The sequence below is a fragment of the Geospiza fortis genome, unplaced genomic scaffold (genome assembly GCF_000277835.1).
Source record: "Geospiza fortis unplaced genomic scaffold, GeoFor_1.0 scaffold112, whole genome shotgun sequence".
Taxonomy (NCBI): Eukaryota; Metazoa; Chordata; class Aves; order Passeriformes; family Thraupidae; genus Geospiza; species Geospiza fortis.
In genome coordinates, this window is record NW_005054298.1 from 19,509,918 (window position 1) to 19,527,756 (window position 17,839).

The following is a 17,839-nucleotide window of genomic DNA, read 5'->3' on the forward strand; positions in this document are numbered from 1 at the left end:
GAAGCCCACAATTCCCCAGGATAAGTCACTCCATTGTTATCATGCTTGGATGAATAGGTAAGACACTAGTCCTGCTCAAACTCAGAGTAATTTAAGCAAATTACTTTTCTGTCTCGGTTTAGTCATTAGGAAAATGGGTAACACATCTACTTCACTGCTGTGTTAGTAGTCTTTATATGTGCACAAAGTCTTCTAGCAATGCAAAATACTGTAATCATATAATCTACATACAGCAACACAATCAGCAAAGCAAAACTGCTTTGAAGACCCTGAATTCCTCAAATTATGTGCATCTGGTACACCACAGCTTTCCACAGTGATGTTTTTAATTTTAGCCATACTCAGAAGACGAAAGAAGAAATAAAGATTAAAAAGGTCTTACAAAGAAACCCCAGAACACCTAACATAAAGTAAACATACTGATATCAATATTATTCATTTAACAGTGTCCATATGCTACATTTTTGCGGGGACATAGCTTTTTTTAAAGGCAAAGGTACATCTGTCTGTGGAGACACAATGAACTGCTGATTTACTGAAGATTTCAAGACCAGCTTGTGGTCATCCCCACTTTACTAGTGGTTTGACTATCCTGCCATATGAACAAAGGTTACTTCAAGGAGTGTATATTAATCTTTCATTTTACACTTTTATTCAAGCACCTCAATTAATAATATACTTTGAGCAGTCTAAGTAAAGACAGTTGAAGCATTTTCACTCCCAGAAAAAATAACTGGAACAATGGTGAATCAAGTAGAAAAACCCATTCAGATATAGCATTTGTGGCAGTAATTATTTGTGCACACTGCCTCAAACTTCATCCAAAGGGTAGCACTGTATTACAAGTATGCAGCAGAAGCCCTAACCACCCCATTATGAAAAATTCTATTTCTACTCACCCAGAAGAGGGATTTAATTTATTATATGTGGTTTAAAAAGAGGTAATTTATGATTCACCATTCTGTATGAAACAAAGCTGGAAAACTAAGTTTTCTGGCATTTTTCTACTGGTATAGCTCTTCAGCTTTCCTATGGATATGCATATTTGGAAACATTAAGTAACAATTCATAAGCAATCACATTTAGATTTACAGACATTTTCAGCTTACTGGTAAAAAGATATTACCTGTGATGGATCATTTGCGGTCAAGTTTCTCCCCAGTACATTTTGTTTCAGTGCAAACCCACTGTTTCTCATCTCCGCTATTAGCTCCGAGGGGTGCATTGATGGCCCTGTTCACAAAAATCACAGTTTGAATGTATCATTTATATCTCTCTACCTTTTTTGGACTCCACAGTAGGAATTCAGTTGAAGCTTTGTTAAGTAAAATCACAGCTAAATCAACTCAATAATCTTCTGCTGAGCAAATAATCAGATATGATTTTCTAAAACAGCAGTCTGAAGATTCAGAATGGAAAATAATTGCATTTTTCTTTAAGTACAAGGGGATTCTCTTATGTAACTTTGTCATGTTGAAAACAATATATTAGAAAAGTCTAGTAATATATTTTTATTATAGTAAAAAAGCAGAGGAGATCTAAATAAAGCATATTAAATAAGACTCCAGTACCTCCTCTCCTTAAAAACAATGAGATAATGCTCCTCTAATATGTCACTACTAACTCATTTTTCATAATGACACAAATTTTTGAACTTCAATGTAAAAAGTAACATTAGAAGAACAGATATGGAATATAAAAACATGAAAAGTATCTGAGTCCTTACTTATTCTACGGCTTGCCAAATATATGTAGCCTCTAGACTGTTATCTCCTCAGAGATTTCTGGCTTTATTAGCTTAAAAAACACGCTATATTCCTCATTAGAGTAGGTGTTGGCATTAGGCACATGATTTTTTCTTTGCAAGAATCTAACAAGGAGTAAATATGTATTATGGATGTATTATGGATCATTCAGACTTGACTGCATAATTTACAAACCTTGTAACTCACTCTTATGCTTTAATTGAATCCATGTGATCATCATAATGTTGTGTACTTGTCTGATTTGGTACTTTTTCTTCACCCTAAATATTCACTCTCTTGTGAGGTCACTTTCAGTAAATTTCCTTCCCAGTTCCTTCACTAAACTTACTGTCAGTGAACTGTGTAAGGTGAATCTAAATTAAAAGGAACGTAAAACAGGGCATGGAGCACACATTCACTATTACTTCAGTGAACTACTGAAAAGTATAAGATTAATTAGCCTTATGAAATGTACTGATTCTGCTCTGTGGTTAAAGACTTTCTTAGTTGTAAGACTGATAAAACTCAGAGATTTTCAATACAGACAAGTAAGGAAAAATAAAGTGAGATTTTTGCTATAGAAAATATATGGAAAATAATATAGCACTTTCTCAAAAGAAGTAACCATTTTCTTAGTTTTCCTGTATAATATATTACATTACAGAAACAAACAGGTCTACACGTGAAGCAGGAAGGAATAAAACAAAACTTTGGAAATGGTTTGAGGAGCCCCTGCATTAATGACATTCTTTTCACAAGTTCCTTATTTTTCCAGGCAAAAGAATTTTCAAATGAGATACCTTTCAGTCTTCCCTGGAGTTTACATTTTTCTTAAATAGGAGTTATTTCCCGTCCCCTCTGTACTCTACCCGAAGTGCTTTTTCTTTTTATGTGTTATAGTGTAATTGTAAGCTCACAATTAATGAAGGTGTATAGGCCCCAGTGTCCACAGTTTGGCATATTTTAAATTTCACACCTTGGTGTGCTTGTGGAAATCTACTCTGAGTGGAACAGAAACTAACATTAGACAGACAGAATTTGGCACCAGAAGAGGCCTTGATTTGAAAAGTCCATATAAAACAGCCATACAATTCAGTCAAAAACCCTGTATGAGGAAGCCAAGTGAAGACAAAGCATAGAGGCATGAAAGATTTCTCCACACCAAAGAAACCAAAACACTTGACCAATTCAAGCCTAGAATACCTCTATTATTCAAAGGTAGTTCCTCCCTATTATTCAAAGAGCCACTGCCTACAGAGTAACTTAACTAACTTCTTAGGTATTCCTCTTCAGTGTTTCAGCATTGTACCCCTTTTGGTGTGTATCCAGTACCTAATTGTTCTCATTAGTGTGATTAGACCAATAGAGAAATGCAACTTGTCCAAACCTACACAGCAGACTTGCCAAAGAACCAAGACAGAAGCCCTAATTTTGTGGGTCCCTATGAGGACTATGGTCAGAATTGAGACCAGCGAGACATGAAGGCACACTGGCCTTCAAAACCACAATTCAAAATTATTTTCCAGAAACAAACCCTTTTGGCATTCTTTGTGCATAGCACTAGCAAGAGGCAAGCAAAATAATTTCTTATTTTTTAAGAAAAAGCTTGTAATGAATGTCCAACACTACTGATTTTTGTGTATCTGTTTCCTTGTATATTAATGACATCAATGAGAAATTCATAGCTCCACCTACAGTGTTTGAGTTGCAACCCAATATTACCATGATAAGGACAATAAGGACAGTTACCAAACTACTGTTATTCCTGTTTTATGGACGCACACAAGCTGCATCAAATGCACCCACAGAAACTTGAGACAAAAGTTTTTTAAGAAATGAATTATTCCTGTTTTGGTCCCCCTACAATTGTGAGGGAAACAGTCATTTAGGTTCAGCCAAGCTTGTGAGGAGATGCAAGAATCTCCAAGAAGCTTTATTAAGTATGTTATTTTTACTATAACTAAAGGTTTTAGAAAACACTAGGAAATGAGATTCAGAAAATAAACCAACCCCATAAATGGAAGTAGAGTCAAAACACAATCTTATTTCACAACTCTTGTGTGTGGAGACCCCAGCCAGGCATGCCATGGGCAGCTGTCCAGAGTGGTTGATAATGGAAGACACTTCCTTGCAGTATGGCATCTTTGCAGTTTAAAAACCATTAACATTTCTGAGAGGATGAAACAGATTAACCTGCTTACACTTTTTTCAGAACAATGATGCCACTGAGCTTCTCAGAAGTTTTGCTGCCCAATGACAGCAAGATATCTGTAGAGACACAGTAGGGAGAAAACAATCTCTGATCTGGGAAGTGCAAAGAGACTGTTTTCTACCTGGTTACAAGTCCAGGCTGATAAGTTAAATTAAGACATAATATTTGACAATGACTGCATAGCTTAACTGCAAACCTCTATTACTGCCTACTTTCTGCAACAGAACAAGAATCAAGAAAATGTTAATTCTCATAATTAAGCTCCTTTGCTTGAAATCAAAGGAATCAAATGTTTGGTGATTTTCTTCTCCCATCCATACCTCAACAGACTGCTTTTGATTTGTATTTTAATGATGTTGATAAGCAGATCTGATTTTCTTTGAAATATCAGTGACAGGTTGAGTTCTCTCAGGATTCCTGGGCACAGCTATTTTATGTGACAGCACTGAGGTGTGTAACATGCTTCCTTTTGAGATGCTTTTTCACAGAGTTCTAAAAGATGCCTAAATCTGTGAGTAAACAATCACATTCTCATCTCCACATTATAAAATGTAATAGGGGATTTCTTCTGGCTAATGTAAATGGGAGAGACAAAGCCTGTAAAAGAAACCCTAAAAACTGAACCTCACTTAACAGAGATTTTAAAAAAGCAACTTCTCCAAAGTGTCCCTGGCTTCCCTATTAAGCAGTTAAAGCTTAAACCTTGATGCCAGCAGGTTGCCTGGTAACCCAAAGTGGTAAATCTTTTCAGCCTGCCTTTGGCTTATGACCACAGTTGTGTCTTCACCCTCCATGACTGTCAGAGAAAGCAGTACTAGGTACACCTGGCAGCCCTATGCTCCAGTGAGTCATTAACAGTAAAACAGATGGTAAGACTGAGCTGAGAGGCTCTCAGTTGGCTAAAATCTTTGGCTATGATGATAGCTTATTATTCTTGAACAGCATCCATCACTTGCAAAGACTCACTCCTACATCAGGCACAAAAATCCTTTATGTGTTACGAAAATCAAACTCCTCATATAGGCATTTCTTACAGACTTGTGAGACAGCCTGTGAAGAAGCCACCTCTGTGACCTCATGCAGGTGAAAACATCCCGAGATATTATGCCATGAACTGGCAGAACTTTAGATACAGGCATCCTATAAAAATAGCTGATTGCTACAACTTCTGACAACTAGTCCCTCAGCACTCTTTCATCAGCAAACTAAAAATAAGTTCAAAGTTACAATGTTTCATCATCTGTTTCTTATTCTTCCTGAAACAAGTCAAATACAGTACCTTGCTATTTTTGAATATGACTGTTGAGGTGATTTTCTGAAATTTGCATTTTGATAGGAAAAAGAAAGAAAAGGGAAAAAAAATCTTTAAAACTTTCCCAGATGCCACTCAGCTAAAACTAAACCATTTACCTGCTTTAGAACTAATTCATAGTCTTGGAAAAACTTTTTATCATATAGCATGATTAACTGCTTGTGAATGTCACATTTATTTTTATGCATTAAGACAACTGACAACTTCTTATATTTTCTGTAGTTACAAGTACTTAACATTATACAAGGGCTTGCACAAAAAAGCCTCCATCCTTAAATAGTTATAGATTTTTAAAGGGATTTTTTTTGGCTACTGCAATTCTCAAGAAATAGTGTTTTCACACAAAGAGGTTACAGTTTCTTCCTGCTTCTTATTTTCCACAGAAATTCTTGCTGCACTAATTCTAATTCTCTCTGTTATCTTCTGTTCAAGATACTATTTAAGGATACAATTTAGATAGCTCAGCTGACTCAAAGAGTTGGGGTACAAAATCTAGAAACTCAAAACATGCAATGAAGTGCGAAGATCTGAGTCTTCACAAAGCACTCCCCGAGTACAACCTTAGCTTAACAGCTTTTGGGGCATCTCTATAATACCTGTAAAATTATATAAACAGAAGAGATGTAACTAGTTTTTTCCTCAGGCATATATGAGCATAAATTACACTGGATTGCAGAAGAATATTGTATTAGGATTTCCATAACATATTGTAAATTTATTTTTTTAGAACAAGGAGCACTCCCAATTTCTCATCACACAACTGACATGAATTAACAGAATCAGTTCTCCTTCTATTAAGCCACCAGGAGGGGAATACAGTTCTGGATTTCAATTACTTAAGTGCCTGCCTTACAGCAAGCTCTTCCTGCCCCACCCCTGTCCCAGAAACCAGAGAAATCTATAGCTGCAATAAATTTTCTGTCCTGTCTGTACTTCTCTTGATGCTACAAATGCAGAGGGCATGTAAGACTTGTTCCCACAATGTTTTCTCTAGGAAGCACAGGCACCCTTAGGAGAGCAATGCCAGCTGTAACACACCATCTAGCAGGCCTCCACTACAACCTGCAAAGCACATTTTTTCTAATTATTCAAAGTATGCTATTTTTCCTAAATATTCTAAGTATGCTAAAACACTTTGTCATAACAACTGTGATTAAATACCACATTTTCTGCAATAGCTTCAGTGGCAGTGAGGACAGACCATCAAGTTATGTTTGCCAGTATCACAAAAAATAGTTTTACTTCCACCTACCCATGATGCACAGTCTTGACAGTATTTGCCCAATTTACTGATGAAAGCTTTCACTACTGTCACCAGTGCACATAAGCAAACTGAATTATTCTTTACAATCAATCAAGTTTTAAATGGATTTTTATAGTGGAATATAAATGGAAAGCAAAGACATAAGAAACAATAACACTGTAATCTTTGGCAGGGGAGATGACAGTAAGCAGTTTTACTTACATTGTGGCTGCAGTTACAGAACTATATGATATTTAAGGCTGTATGTATGTTTTGCTTTGTATTCTATGTATTGTTACAAAATTAAATAGAGTACACTACTAAAGAGAGTACACTATATAAAAGTTACTGGAAAATGGTAGAAAATACTGGAAAAAGTAGGTTCATCATGGTGTCATTTCAATTGCAACTATTTACCTTTATTTTAACTACTGCTCATTTTGCATATTATCAAAACAGTATTTAGAATATGGCTTTTAGAACAAGCTTTTCTCCCTTTCTGCAAATGTGTTCTGGCATGGGATATCTTTTCGTTTACAAATGTGATCATTTTAATCTAAAAACATCACCATCATCACACCATCACACTTCTGATTTGTAAGAGAGGTAATTTACATGAAAATGTAAACATAGCGTGTATCTGCTGTCAATTTGCCAGTATATGTCATGGTCAGTAAACTCCACGCTACCATGCTTAAAACTTAATTTATGAATCAAAGACAAGATACTCTCAAGGCTTCTCTTTTATTGCTACTAAACATTTTATTGCTACTAACATTTTTTGTTAGCAAAGTAGGCCTAAAGCATGCTGTCACCATCCTTTCTCCTAGGCAGCTTGGACCATGTGATGCCATAACTCCCCCAAATTGAAATTTATTTATGGTTTTCTACACATCAGTGGCACTAAAGCCATACTTTGCTGTGGAAAAGTAGATAAATAAATACCTGCAGAGTACAAAACCACCTCTTTTGAATTAACTAGGCTTTGGAAAACATTCTGATGGTGCGTTTCAGTCTAGCACACAACCACATGAAGGATAAATATACTCTGAATGTAGAATGCTACCTTTTTTGGGTAGTAGCAAAGACATATGATACAATGCTTTTTAGGTTTTGCTTTAAAAGAGAAATTAACTTTAAAATTAGAATAGACAGTTATGTCAATACATCCATATACTTTCTTGTTCTGTCCACTGAGTTTTCTATGGCTTTTGTTAATATGGAAATTGAGCAAAAATGGAAAAAAATTACAGACTGAGCTTAATCACACTCCATAGTCTGTGAACTTTTACTGAGGTTGTGATAGAGATGAGAGTAGGCACTTATTTTATCTACAGGACAAAGAACTATAATCAAAATTATGTGATCATGACACACAGTAAGTTCATGCTGCCTCCACTAATTCAGAATCAATCATCTTTTACTGATAATTTTTTCATCTATTTCAGAGATGAGTGCATTCAGACCATATTTACACTTCAAAGCAACTGCTGCAGTTGGCATTGAGAGAAATCAATGACTAAAACCTCTGGCTTTTAATTAGCTCTTCTTCAGAGGGCCTGCAGTTTAACTGTATTTAACACTTTAGCACAGAATTTCGGTGTAATTTGCCATGCTTTTGTGATATGGTATTTCAGAGAAACCTGAGTTTTCTTTTTACTTTTTTTGAGTAGTAAAAGTCATTTAATATTATCAAACTGCTATTGGAATCCATATTTATCACTTAAATGCTAAGCACAAGATTTCTAATAGAATCTGTATTTTATGTATTCACAACAAATACCAAGGCTTTTGAAACATAAATGGAGGATTATTCTAAAATGTGACAGTTCTTAAACTATGTGAAGATTTAGTTAAGGTTCCCACTGTTCTCAATCAAAGGTCTCAGCTGCAGATCATAAAGGAAGGTTTCACACACTGTACATTTCTACAGATGACCATTTATACAAATATTCACAGTTAATATATTCAAATACCTTTTCTTGGTTATGACAAATTCAAAAGAGCATTTAAAAAAAATCCTGCATTCCCAATACAATGCAGACTTTTCTCTGTTGGGAAAAAAGGTACCCTATTTGTCACTGGGAAACTGCAGTGAGATGCAGACATAATGCAACATAAACATAGATTTCATTTTTTGCTGTCTCCACCTGACTGGTAATTTCAATGATTACTCTGGAAAGGTATTTCACCTAAAAGCTTCAGATCAGTGGAGCACACTAAGTCATAGACAGATGGAAAAAATGCCCACAGTTAGTTTAGGGGCACTCAGGATATGAAAAAAGAGGGTGCAAACCCCAGAACTGGGTAATGAGCCTTTAGAAGGCTGCACCTGCACAGCTATACCTACAGTGGCTTTCTCTTGGCAGACCATAAGACACTAGATACACATACACATTGCTCCATTAGAATTTTACCTTAATTTGCCTGAATTTTCCAGAGTGTGCTAAGCACTTTACAGTACTTTTTCCTTAGTAATTCCATGGCATGGCTCACATACAGAGCCAGTAAAAATGCAAAGTAGTCCACAGCAGAGGAGGATGCCCAGCATTCTCCAGGCTTAGCTTTCATAGGCCAAGAGTGCAAGAACATCTTTTAACCTTACCATCCCACTTTTAACTATGCTGTTCACACAATTTGAGACACTAGCCTCACTTCCTAAGATAGTATACCTTTCTTCATAAAAAAGGGTCAGATCCTGGGTTTTTTGTTCTAAAAACCATATAATAAAAGTTGTAAGCATTCAAGCTTTCATAGCTTTTCAGTAATCCCTCCCCCCATCTGCCCAAACCATCACTGAACAGGATAGATTGTTTGTAGGAAAGAAGGGAAAGGAAAAAAAAAATCAGTTTGTCTTAACTTCACCTGACCAAGAAAGTCTCGGGTAATTTTGAAGTGAAATAACAATATTATTTCAAAACACTTTGCACAGGACACCTAATGATCTCTGTTCCAATCAAGCTAACACCTTTTCAGGGTTCACAAAAAAACCTCACAAACCCCAACAGATGCTCCTGGTTAATTATAAGAAAGGATTGTGAAAACAAGCAAACTTTGCGATGCTAGTGAGTTGGTTTTTTTGCTGGTATGCATTCTGTATTTTCTACATGCATATATACACAGCAGCATGTAAAGTCAGAAGCACAACTGATATTTTCATCTGGAGTGAAGTTTGAAAGTTAGGATTTTATCAGTAAAACACTCTGTAAATCAGTTTAGTCCAAAGAAGCATTTTGATTGCCTAATTTACCTTTGTAACGGAGAAGCAAATCTTCTAAGTTGGTCTCTGTAAGCCTCACAGCTGGAACATTCGAACACTACTTTGCAGTTTTCAGTGATCAAAGTTACTTTATATCTAAAACTAAGAATTTCATAATAGAAATAATGCAACACCAGGGGGTGCAGTTATCACGCAATAATTACACTCCTGGGAGATTACAGACAAGGCTGTACCCCAGGGGTGTGATTATCCCATGATAACCACATCCACTGAAATTGCCTTATTGAAAAAATAATCTCTAGTCACTGGTGAGATATTATTCAATAGGTGCTTTTTAATGGTAAGATTATTATTTTTTTGTATGAATTACCAGCTAGATTAGTAAAATGTCCCAGAAGCAAAATAATCAAGCCACCATGCCCAAGTTAAGGTACTGATTGTACCTATTTTTGTTTGCTGAAGCACTGCAATGTATGTCAGATCTTGAAAGACAGCAGAAGACAGTTCTGTGCCACAGACACCCTGTGCCCTGCAGTGGTTTCGCTGGAGGAAAATGAAGGCTGTGACTAGTCTTCGCACACAAAAATATTCAACACCAAATCCGACACAGCAATTGCCAACCAGTTTTATGAGTCAAGAGGAACATTACAATGTAGTCTTCACATTATATTAAAAGACAGCTATTCTTCTGCTGAAATGACAGAATCACAGCTTATAGGATTTATGGGAAAGAAAAAGCCTATATTGAATATGTTGGGAGGGGGAAAAAAATCTCAGTTAATAATTCTTCTTTTTCTCTATGGAGAAATAGAGCAGGAACTTTAGCTAAGTCAACTAAATCAGACACGAGTTTCACTTTCATTTATTTGCAGTCAAATGTTTCCTCTGATGCTGAAAAAAATAATGAGTCCAAACAAGTAATTTTGTTTCACACCTTCTGAAGCAGGAATAAATTATGACAGAACAAAAACTGAATTTGTATCAAGGTCTGCTCCAAATCTTTGACAGGGAAGCCAGACCATTTTTTAAAACCTACTTCTGCAGAAATTAGTGATGCCAGTGTCCTTTGCACACCAGATTCAGAACCATGAAGCCCAATGCTCCCACAGCCTGACTGGGCAGAGATTCATCACCAGCCAGGATGCTCAGCAGCACATGGACCAGAGCCTTCCAGCACTGTGCTGGTGCATGGTGTGCTCCAGCAAGGAAGAGTATCTGCAAAGTTGGAAGAATTCTAACCTAAATTTATCTAGGGTAACTACCACGCACTGCCAAAAAATTATTCCACTCAATTTGCATGAAAAGCATGTAAGATTGACTTCTATTAGGATGAAATTATTATAGATCAGAAGATGTAAAGCACTACCAAGTAAGTAACTTCAAAGCAATAGAGCTCTTTCCAAAGAATATAAAAAAAAAATCCAAAGATCTGCTCTTTAAAAAAATGTTTAGTTATCTAGAACTTAAATTTGGTCCTTCTAATACAATTAATTCCATAAACTAATTGGAATTCTTGTACATTGACTACTGTACTAAAATTTTCCTTGTTATATCTGTATTTCTTAGCTGTACCCTTTCATTTATGAGGCAATATTTATATTTCAATTTCCTGAAACACCAGCTAGAAAGAAGTTTACCACTACTTCCTAAATGTGGTAATACTTCCTAACCTTTGAAAGTACTATATGCGCTAATAATTTAGCCAAACGTTTCTCAACTTTTTGAGAGTTCATTGCAAATGTATTTTTACACACTTAATTATTAAAAAGTCCAGTCAAATAAATCTAGCACACATCCCAGACCTGCTGCATACTACCAGTAATCCCTGCTATCCTTGAAATCCCTATTCACTGCTCTGTTCAGAGACATGTGTTTTAACCTCTACATTTTAGAAATGAACAAACAGCTTCAGAAAAATTGAACAAACTCTACCTTACCTTAGAAGCCAAGTAGTTTTGCACTTTTTTTTTCCTGTTGCTGACAACCGCAAAAAATGAAAACTGTGGACCATTTCCATGGTTTTTACCAGCTTTCTAAGCATGAGGAGACACTTGTGACACGTGGAGGAAGGGGTGCTTGGGAAGCAATTTCTGTGCAATTCAACTGGTTTCAAGTGCAAAGAACTTTTTTAAATCATCAGTTCACAAAACACAGAACAGTTTCATAAAAGGATGATCTCATTAAAAGTCTCTGTCCCTTCCAAAGTAGTTTTTTCTGGAGTTCCAGCCAGTCTAAAGAACAGTATGGCAATGGACATTTTTACATTACTACAAAGCAATAAAAATTAATCAGGAATTTAGTCTAGAAAGCAGCTTAGGAGTGCATGCAATTACTGATAAAGAGAAGCAGGAAGAAACAGAGCTTGAGGAGGTGTACTGCACAGAGCAACAGGAGAAGATTCTTGGAGGTGGAAAGAGATGCAGCAGAGCCAACTGTGGATCTGCAGCACTGTAACAACTGGGCAGAACTCTCAGCAATGCAAAGTAATTGCTCCCATCCTAGCCAACACAGGCCTACTGCCAGGGTTTCAACAACAACAAAAAACCCCATACTTTTTAAAAAAATATGTGGCATACACTTTAGCATACCATGTGGATGAATTATGAGTCTTAAGAGAAGCAGTGAATTCAAGAATTTGTGTTGTCACTTAACTGCAGTGCTTCATTTACACATACTTCCAGAAGTCATCTAAGGAGTGTAACTTAACTTGTTATTAAATCAGATGAAGTTTTAGAAAAGTTGATGAAAGGTTTGTATTCCCGAGGCTAGAAAAAGCAGACAACCTTTTATTTGATATTGTAATTAATATTACCACTTTCTCTAAGCTTTGTATTTGCTATTAAATCAAGAACTTTAAGCTTTACCTACAGTGTTCTTACATAGCTTCCCTGAAAGAAAGAGAAAGTAGCAGTATCATTACAGCTGACTATTCAAATTCAAGAACAGCTTCTTACAAATTATATATACAAATCCTGATCTGTCGCCCACCCCTACTCCCTAAAAATCCTTCCTCAAGCCTACAAGAGTCTAAGCTCAGCATAGCACACTGTCTTCTAAGTTCCAGAGTTGAAAATGAGAGGGCACTGGCACAGTCTGAGAACATCTAAGTACTTTTACACCGTTTTCCTTCATGCAAAATTCATTATATATGCTAAATGCTCTCTTTAGGCTTAGAAAGATGGTTTGAAAAGCCATCTGGGGGACATCTCTTCAAGTGGGATACACCCACAGCAGTCAAACATTGCCTACACCTATATAGATAGTTCAGTAAGGTTTGAAACAAGCAGTTATTCTTCTACTGACACTGCAGAGCGTCTGTATCACACTGGAACAAATAATTAGGAATGCATATTCAGGTTTGTGCAAGCACAAACAAGTAATTTCTGCTTTTTCAACCAAACACCCCTAAAATCAACCCACATCATTTGAACTGAGGTGTGGACAGTGAGTTCTGTAGCACAAAGGCATCTCTGACATGCAAGAGCTGACCAATATAATTCTACCACCAACAAATGCTCTAAGAACAATTTTTTTCTAAGATAAGAATCATGCAAGAAAGTGATTTACCTTTATAACCAACTGAACAGAAAGGCTGAGCAAGTCAACTACAGGATGAGTAATACAATGGCACAATCATCAGACAATGCCTAAAAAGACAGGAGAGTAAGGGGCACCATTTCCTTTAACTCAACTCTTCTAGGCAGCATCCCAAAGAAACTATGTATCTATATGACCCAATTCTGAAAAACAAGATCGTTGGTAGCCTAAATATGTAACAAAACTAGGAGCTGTTACATAAAATAGATAATCTGCATGAAGACAGAAGAAAAGCAGAAACCATGGAGTGCGTGCAAATCCATGTAGTGCAAAACCCAAGACACAACACGTGACTTTAAAGCACAGCACAGCAAGGCTGAAAACTCATTCACGCTACCTGATGTTTCTTTCACATGCCCCAATTTTAAGAAACTTAAAAGCATTACAGCTTGGGTCAACTCACAGAAAAAACATACCGTAGATAAAAAAAAATATTCAATTTGAATGTTCATACCCACTTCTTCAAACATAATCTAGCACTAACTGCTGTGGGACTTCAAGTAACAGGAGAGCTAATAGAAGAAAAAAAATTGTAGCTCAAGAAGGAAAAAGAAGTCAGATGAAGGGAAACCAGACATTTGAAATCTAGGTTTCAATTGCATATCTACTTACACAATTACATATTTTAAAAAAGCTCACAAACCTCTTCTTTTTTACCAAGAGATTAACAAAGATATAATGATATATTCCATCTTATCTAAGCAGTTTGCTTAAATCTGAACTGGGACAATCTTTGACAATCCATTCATTTTTTTGGTTACACAAATTTTGTCCTTCTGATCTAAGCCTCGTTGCAGCTTCTCAGTTTTAGGCACAGATAGGATCAAAGCCATACAGAATCTTCTTTAAATGAGTTACTAATCAGAAGATTAGGTCCCTGCAATATGAAATAACTAACTCAAACTTGTGGATCCTGCATTTGGAATTCACTGTTTTGCAGATTTCATCAACTCTGAAATATGATAAACCTTCTAAAATTAAACATGATAAGCTCCTCCCATATATGTCTAACCAGAACTGTAAAAACCATGCACTGCCTACCTGACCCATCACTGGAGACTGAACTTGCATTGATTCCAGAGAGGCCAAATAAGGGACATTCTCGATCAGTGTTTATATGACCCCACTTGTGGCATTTAATGCATCTCACATTCCGCACCTAAGGGCAACAAAGCCAATTGACACCATTTAGTCACCAAGAGGCATAACAGAAGCCTTTAAACCCACTGAAAAAGAGGTGATAAAATTAACAGAGTCCATGTGAAAGTTCTGTATAACAACGTTTGAAATACAGCCCAGACACCCACAGAACGAAATGTGTGTAACTTGCCTGGATACCAAAGGGCTGATCTCTGATATTCATATCATCCTTAGCATACCTGTACACAAACACAAGACAAAAACAAATACTCCATTCACCACTATTTTTTAAAAGACATCATATACAAAACTACCTTTTGTTGATAAGTGTGCACCCATTTCAGAGGTATAATTCCTGTAAACGTTGTTTTTAATGCGTTTTCAAATATGGATGTAAAAATCAAATGAAAATAAAGCTGAGCAAGGAAATAGTTCCAGGTTAACGGGTTTTCCTAATTAAGTGTCCGGATGTGACAAGATCACACAAGTGACCTGCTCAAAAATAAAACAGGGGGAAAAGGGACAAAAAGAAAAGTATATGAAAAAATCCAGATATCTTACTTTTCTCGAGGAGCAACTTTTTGCCATTCAAATTTGTATTCAGTCTCTCCTTCTTGCTATAAAACAGAAAACATAGTAAGTTTGAAGTTTTTCAGAACACATTTTAAGCAAGCAAGAAGAAAATGTGAAGAAATAATGTAATGAAATACCTCTTTTGTTTCCTCTTTGAATTTTCAGGAAGCATGCAAAGAAAATAAATGATGCATTAATTATATATGTAAAATCTAGATGGTGTTCCCCCCCAAGCTAAAGAAAAAACATTTTATGGTGTATACTAATCAATAGTGCAAGTACTCAGTAAGTAGCTTTATATAGAGTGCGCTTACAAATAACCAGCCTCTGGTTAGTTAATATATATATTAAAGTATATAGCTTTAATTCCTGTAAATCCAGAATCACCTTCTAAAACTGTGCTGATTTGTAACACTAATAAAAACTTCACTCTTTGCAAGAGTAGCAACAATACTTATTTTTAAGATATTAAAAAGAAAATTTAGCAATAATTGCTACTTTGAAAGTACATTTCCTCTAAGCTTAAGAGATTACTATTAGAGCTTCTAAAGTTAAATAATTGCAAAACTTGGTCTACAAGAATGAGTATATCCAAGTATTTCCAAGTGATTTCATGCAAATGGGAAAGATGCATTTTAAAGGGAACATGTTTTCTCTTAGAGAAAATATATTTTCTTAGTTTTTCACTTACATTCAGATCTTGCTAAAATTAACGGATTGATATGAGTGTCCACCAGGTATTTAGAAACTTCCATTTATGACACTACTAAGCAGTCATAGATTCACCAGACACAGGTCAGGCAGCAATTTTGACTACTGAATTTCAGTATTTATTATTTTTATAACTTCTGATAATGTCTTGCTCTGGTATTTCCTATGTTTGACAAGCATCAAGCTGAATTATGGGCGTAACTTTTAAACAAAAACAACCTGCTATTTCTGTAAAAGAGAGCAGGCCAAAATACAGGTTTGTGTTGTCTGAGTCGTTGCCCTGGTAAGGTCCAGTCCTCCTCATCCAATGGTTTTATAATCGGCTAAAGAAGCATCCTTGGTTGAGGACAGAATTTTGCTGTTTCCTGGAAAGATATTTATCTGGTCTTCCCTTCACACTGAACTGTTGCTTAAAAAAACCCCAACCCCAACCATTCTTTTTGAAGAAATTAAAGCTTTGTGAGATCAAAATTATTACATATTATATGCACACACACACATCTATCTATCCCTGCATATTCTCACAGAAAGAATTAAAAAATCACACCTCGTATCATTATCTCACCATGAACATGTTATTTTAAAATAAAATGCATTGCGTTTATTTCTTCAGAAGGTTTTTAGCTTTGCAGTACTCTGCCCAAAATCAGGAAATTGCAATACCTTTCTTTGCTCCAGGTGGGGCCTCATACATGAAATTAAGACCATTCTTCACACGCTCATCACCCATAAGCAACCTAAATAGAAAGGGCAGTTGGAGTGTTACACACAAAACAGTCACATTGGTAACACTCACCAAAAAAAAAAAACCACCCAGTATGAAATTGTCATGATAACTAGCATTTTTTCATTTGTTAATGTGAGTAACAAAATCTGAGTATCAAAAAACCTGAGAGACCAGTCAATGACTTAGCATGATCCACTGTAAGCAAAAATCACACATTTCAATCTCAGCTGAAAAGCAGTATGCCCAGAGTTATGAAAACCAGATTTCTGTGTGATACAAATGTATAATTATACAAGGTTACTGACTGTTCTGTGAAATGTAGCATATTTTGAAATTAATCAGAAGACAGGCACAAACCACTAAAGAAGTTCTTGTGACTTCTGCTTAATCAGACATCACTTAATAAATCACTGCCCTCTCCTACTACTACAGTCAATGGAGACAGTACTTCAAATTGCTCACAGCAATATCACCTTCATTACCATAAAAACAAGACAGAAGGAAGAAGGGTGCAATCTTAAGCCAATTCTCACCTATTATCATAAGATTCCTGTTCTTTCAGATACTGTTGCATTAATTCTTCCTGTTTCTTCTTATCATATGAGATTTTCTGTTCTGCCATCCATACCTAGTGAAAATAATTAAGCTTCCACTTAAATACAAAAACTATTACAAAATATATTAGTGTATAAATAACTAGTTTACCCAATTGAAAATGCTTCACAAGGGATGACCACCATTCTAATCACATAAAATACATTCTTTTCATCCAGTATTTTAACAAATGAACTTCCCACAGCAGTAATTTTGAGAAACTTCAAGTTCCAACAACACTTACACACGGAAAAGACAGGAGAAAATTTGGCAGCTCAAAGGGAAAAGCAGGTTCAGAAAACACCCTGTGGGTGCCACTGTTTTCCCTGCAGCGACCCTTGATGGGCGAAGTCTCGGCAGCCCCTCCTCGGGGGCTCCTGGCATGGGCCCGGTTCTGGAGAGGGCACCTGCACCCAGCTCAGGCAGGTATGAAATACTGGGAAAACATGGGCACATCGGGACAGGTGGGGTTTCAGTGCCTATTTGTTCGGAGAATCAGGTGCTGAAAAGCCTGAGCCAGGAAAATGCGACCTGGGAACAAGACAACCCGAAGCTCCAAGTATTTCTTAACTATTTCGCTGCCTCCTCCTTTCTCTGTGCCCCAGCCCCGGTGCCACCCCAGGAAGGTGAGGAGCCCCAGCCCCGGTGCCATCCCAGGGAGGTGAGGAGCCCCAGCCCCGGTGCCACCCCAGGAAGGTGAGTAGCGCTGCTCGGTGCCACCCCAGGAAGGTGAGGGGCGCTGCTCGGGCCGCTGCGCTACCGGCA

At 36.6% G+C, this 17,839-nt stretch overlaps 2 protein-coding genes across 2 annotated transcripts in view; one reads left to right on the forward strand and one right to left on the reverse strand.

Moving 5' to 3' along the window:
* Positions 1 to 17,104, reverse strand: part of CIR1 (corepressor interacting with RBPJ, 1) — a 20,640-nt gene extending 3,536 nt beyond the window's left edge. The window contains exons 1-7 of the mRNA XM_014307686.2: positions 17,014 to 17,104; positions 16,417 to 16,490; positions 15,180 to 15,193; positions 15,031 to 15,086; positions 14,660 to 14,708; positions 14,371 to 14,488; positions 1,127 to 1,233 (exon numbers count right to left, since the gene is read on the reverse strand). Coding sequence (XP_014163161.1) covers positions 1,127 to 1,233; positions 14,371 to 14,488; positions 14,660 to 14,708; positions 15,031 to 15,086; positions 15,180 to 15,193; positions 16,417 to 16,490; positions 17,014 to 17,102 — 507 coding nt within the window. The 5' untranslated portion in view covers positions 17,103 to 17,104. The remainder of the gene's footprint in view (positions 1 to 1,126; positions 1,234 to 14,370; positions 14,489 to 14,659; positions 14,709 to 15,030; positions 15,087 to 15,179; positions 15,194 to 16,416; positions 16,491 to 17,013) is intronic.
* Positions 17,105 to 17,456: 352 nt separating this feature from the next.
* The window catches only part of SCRN3 (secernin 3), a 7,559-nt gene continuing 7,176 nt past the window's right edge, over positions 17,457 to 17,839 (forward strand). The window contains exon 1 of the mRNA XM_014307211.2: positions 17,457 to 17,770. Coding sequence (XP_014162686.2) covers positions 17,457 to 17,770 — 314 coding nt within the window. The remainder of the gene's footprint in view (positions 17,771 to 17,839) is intronic.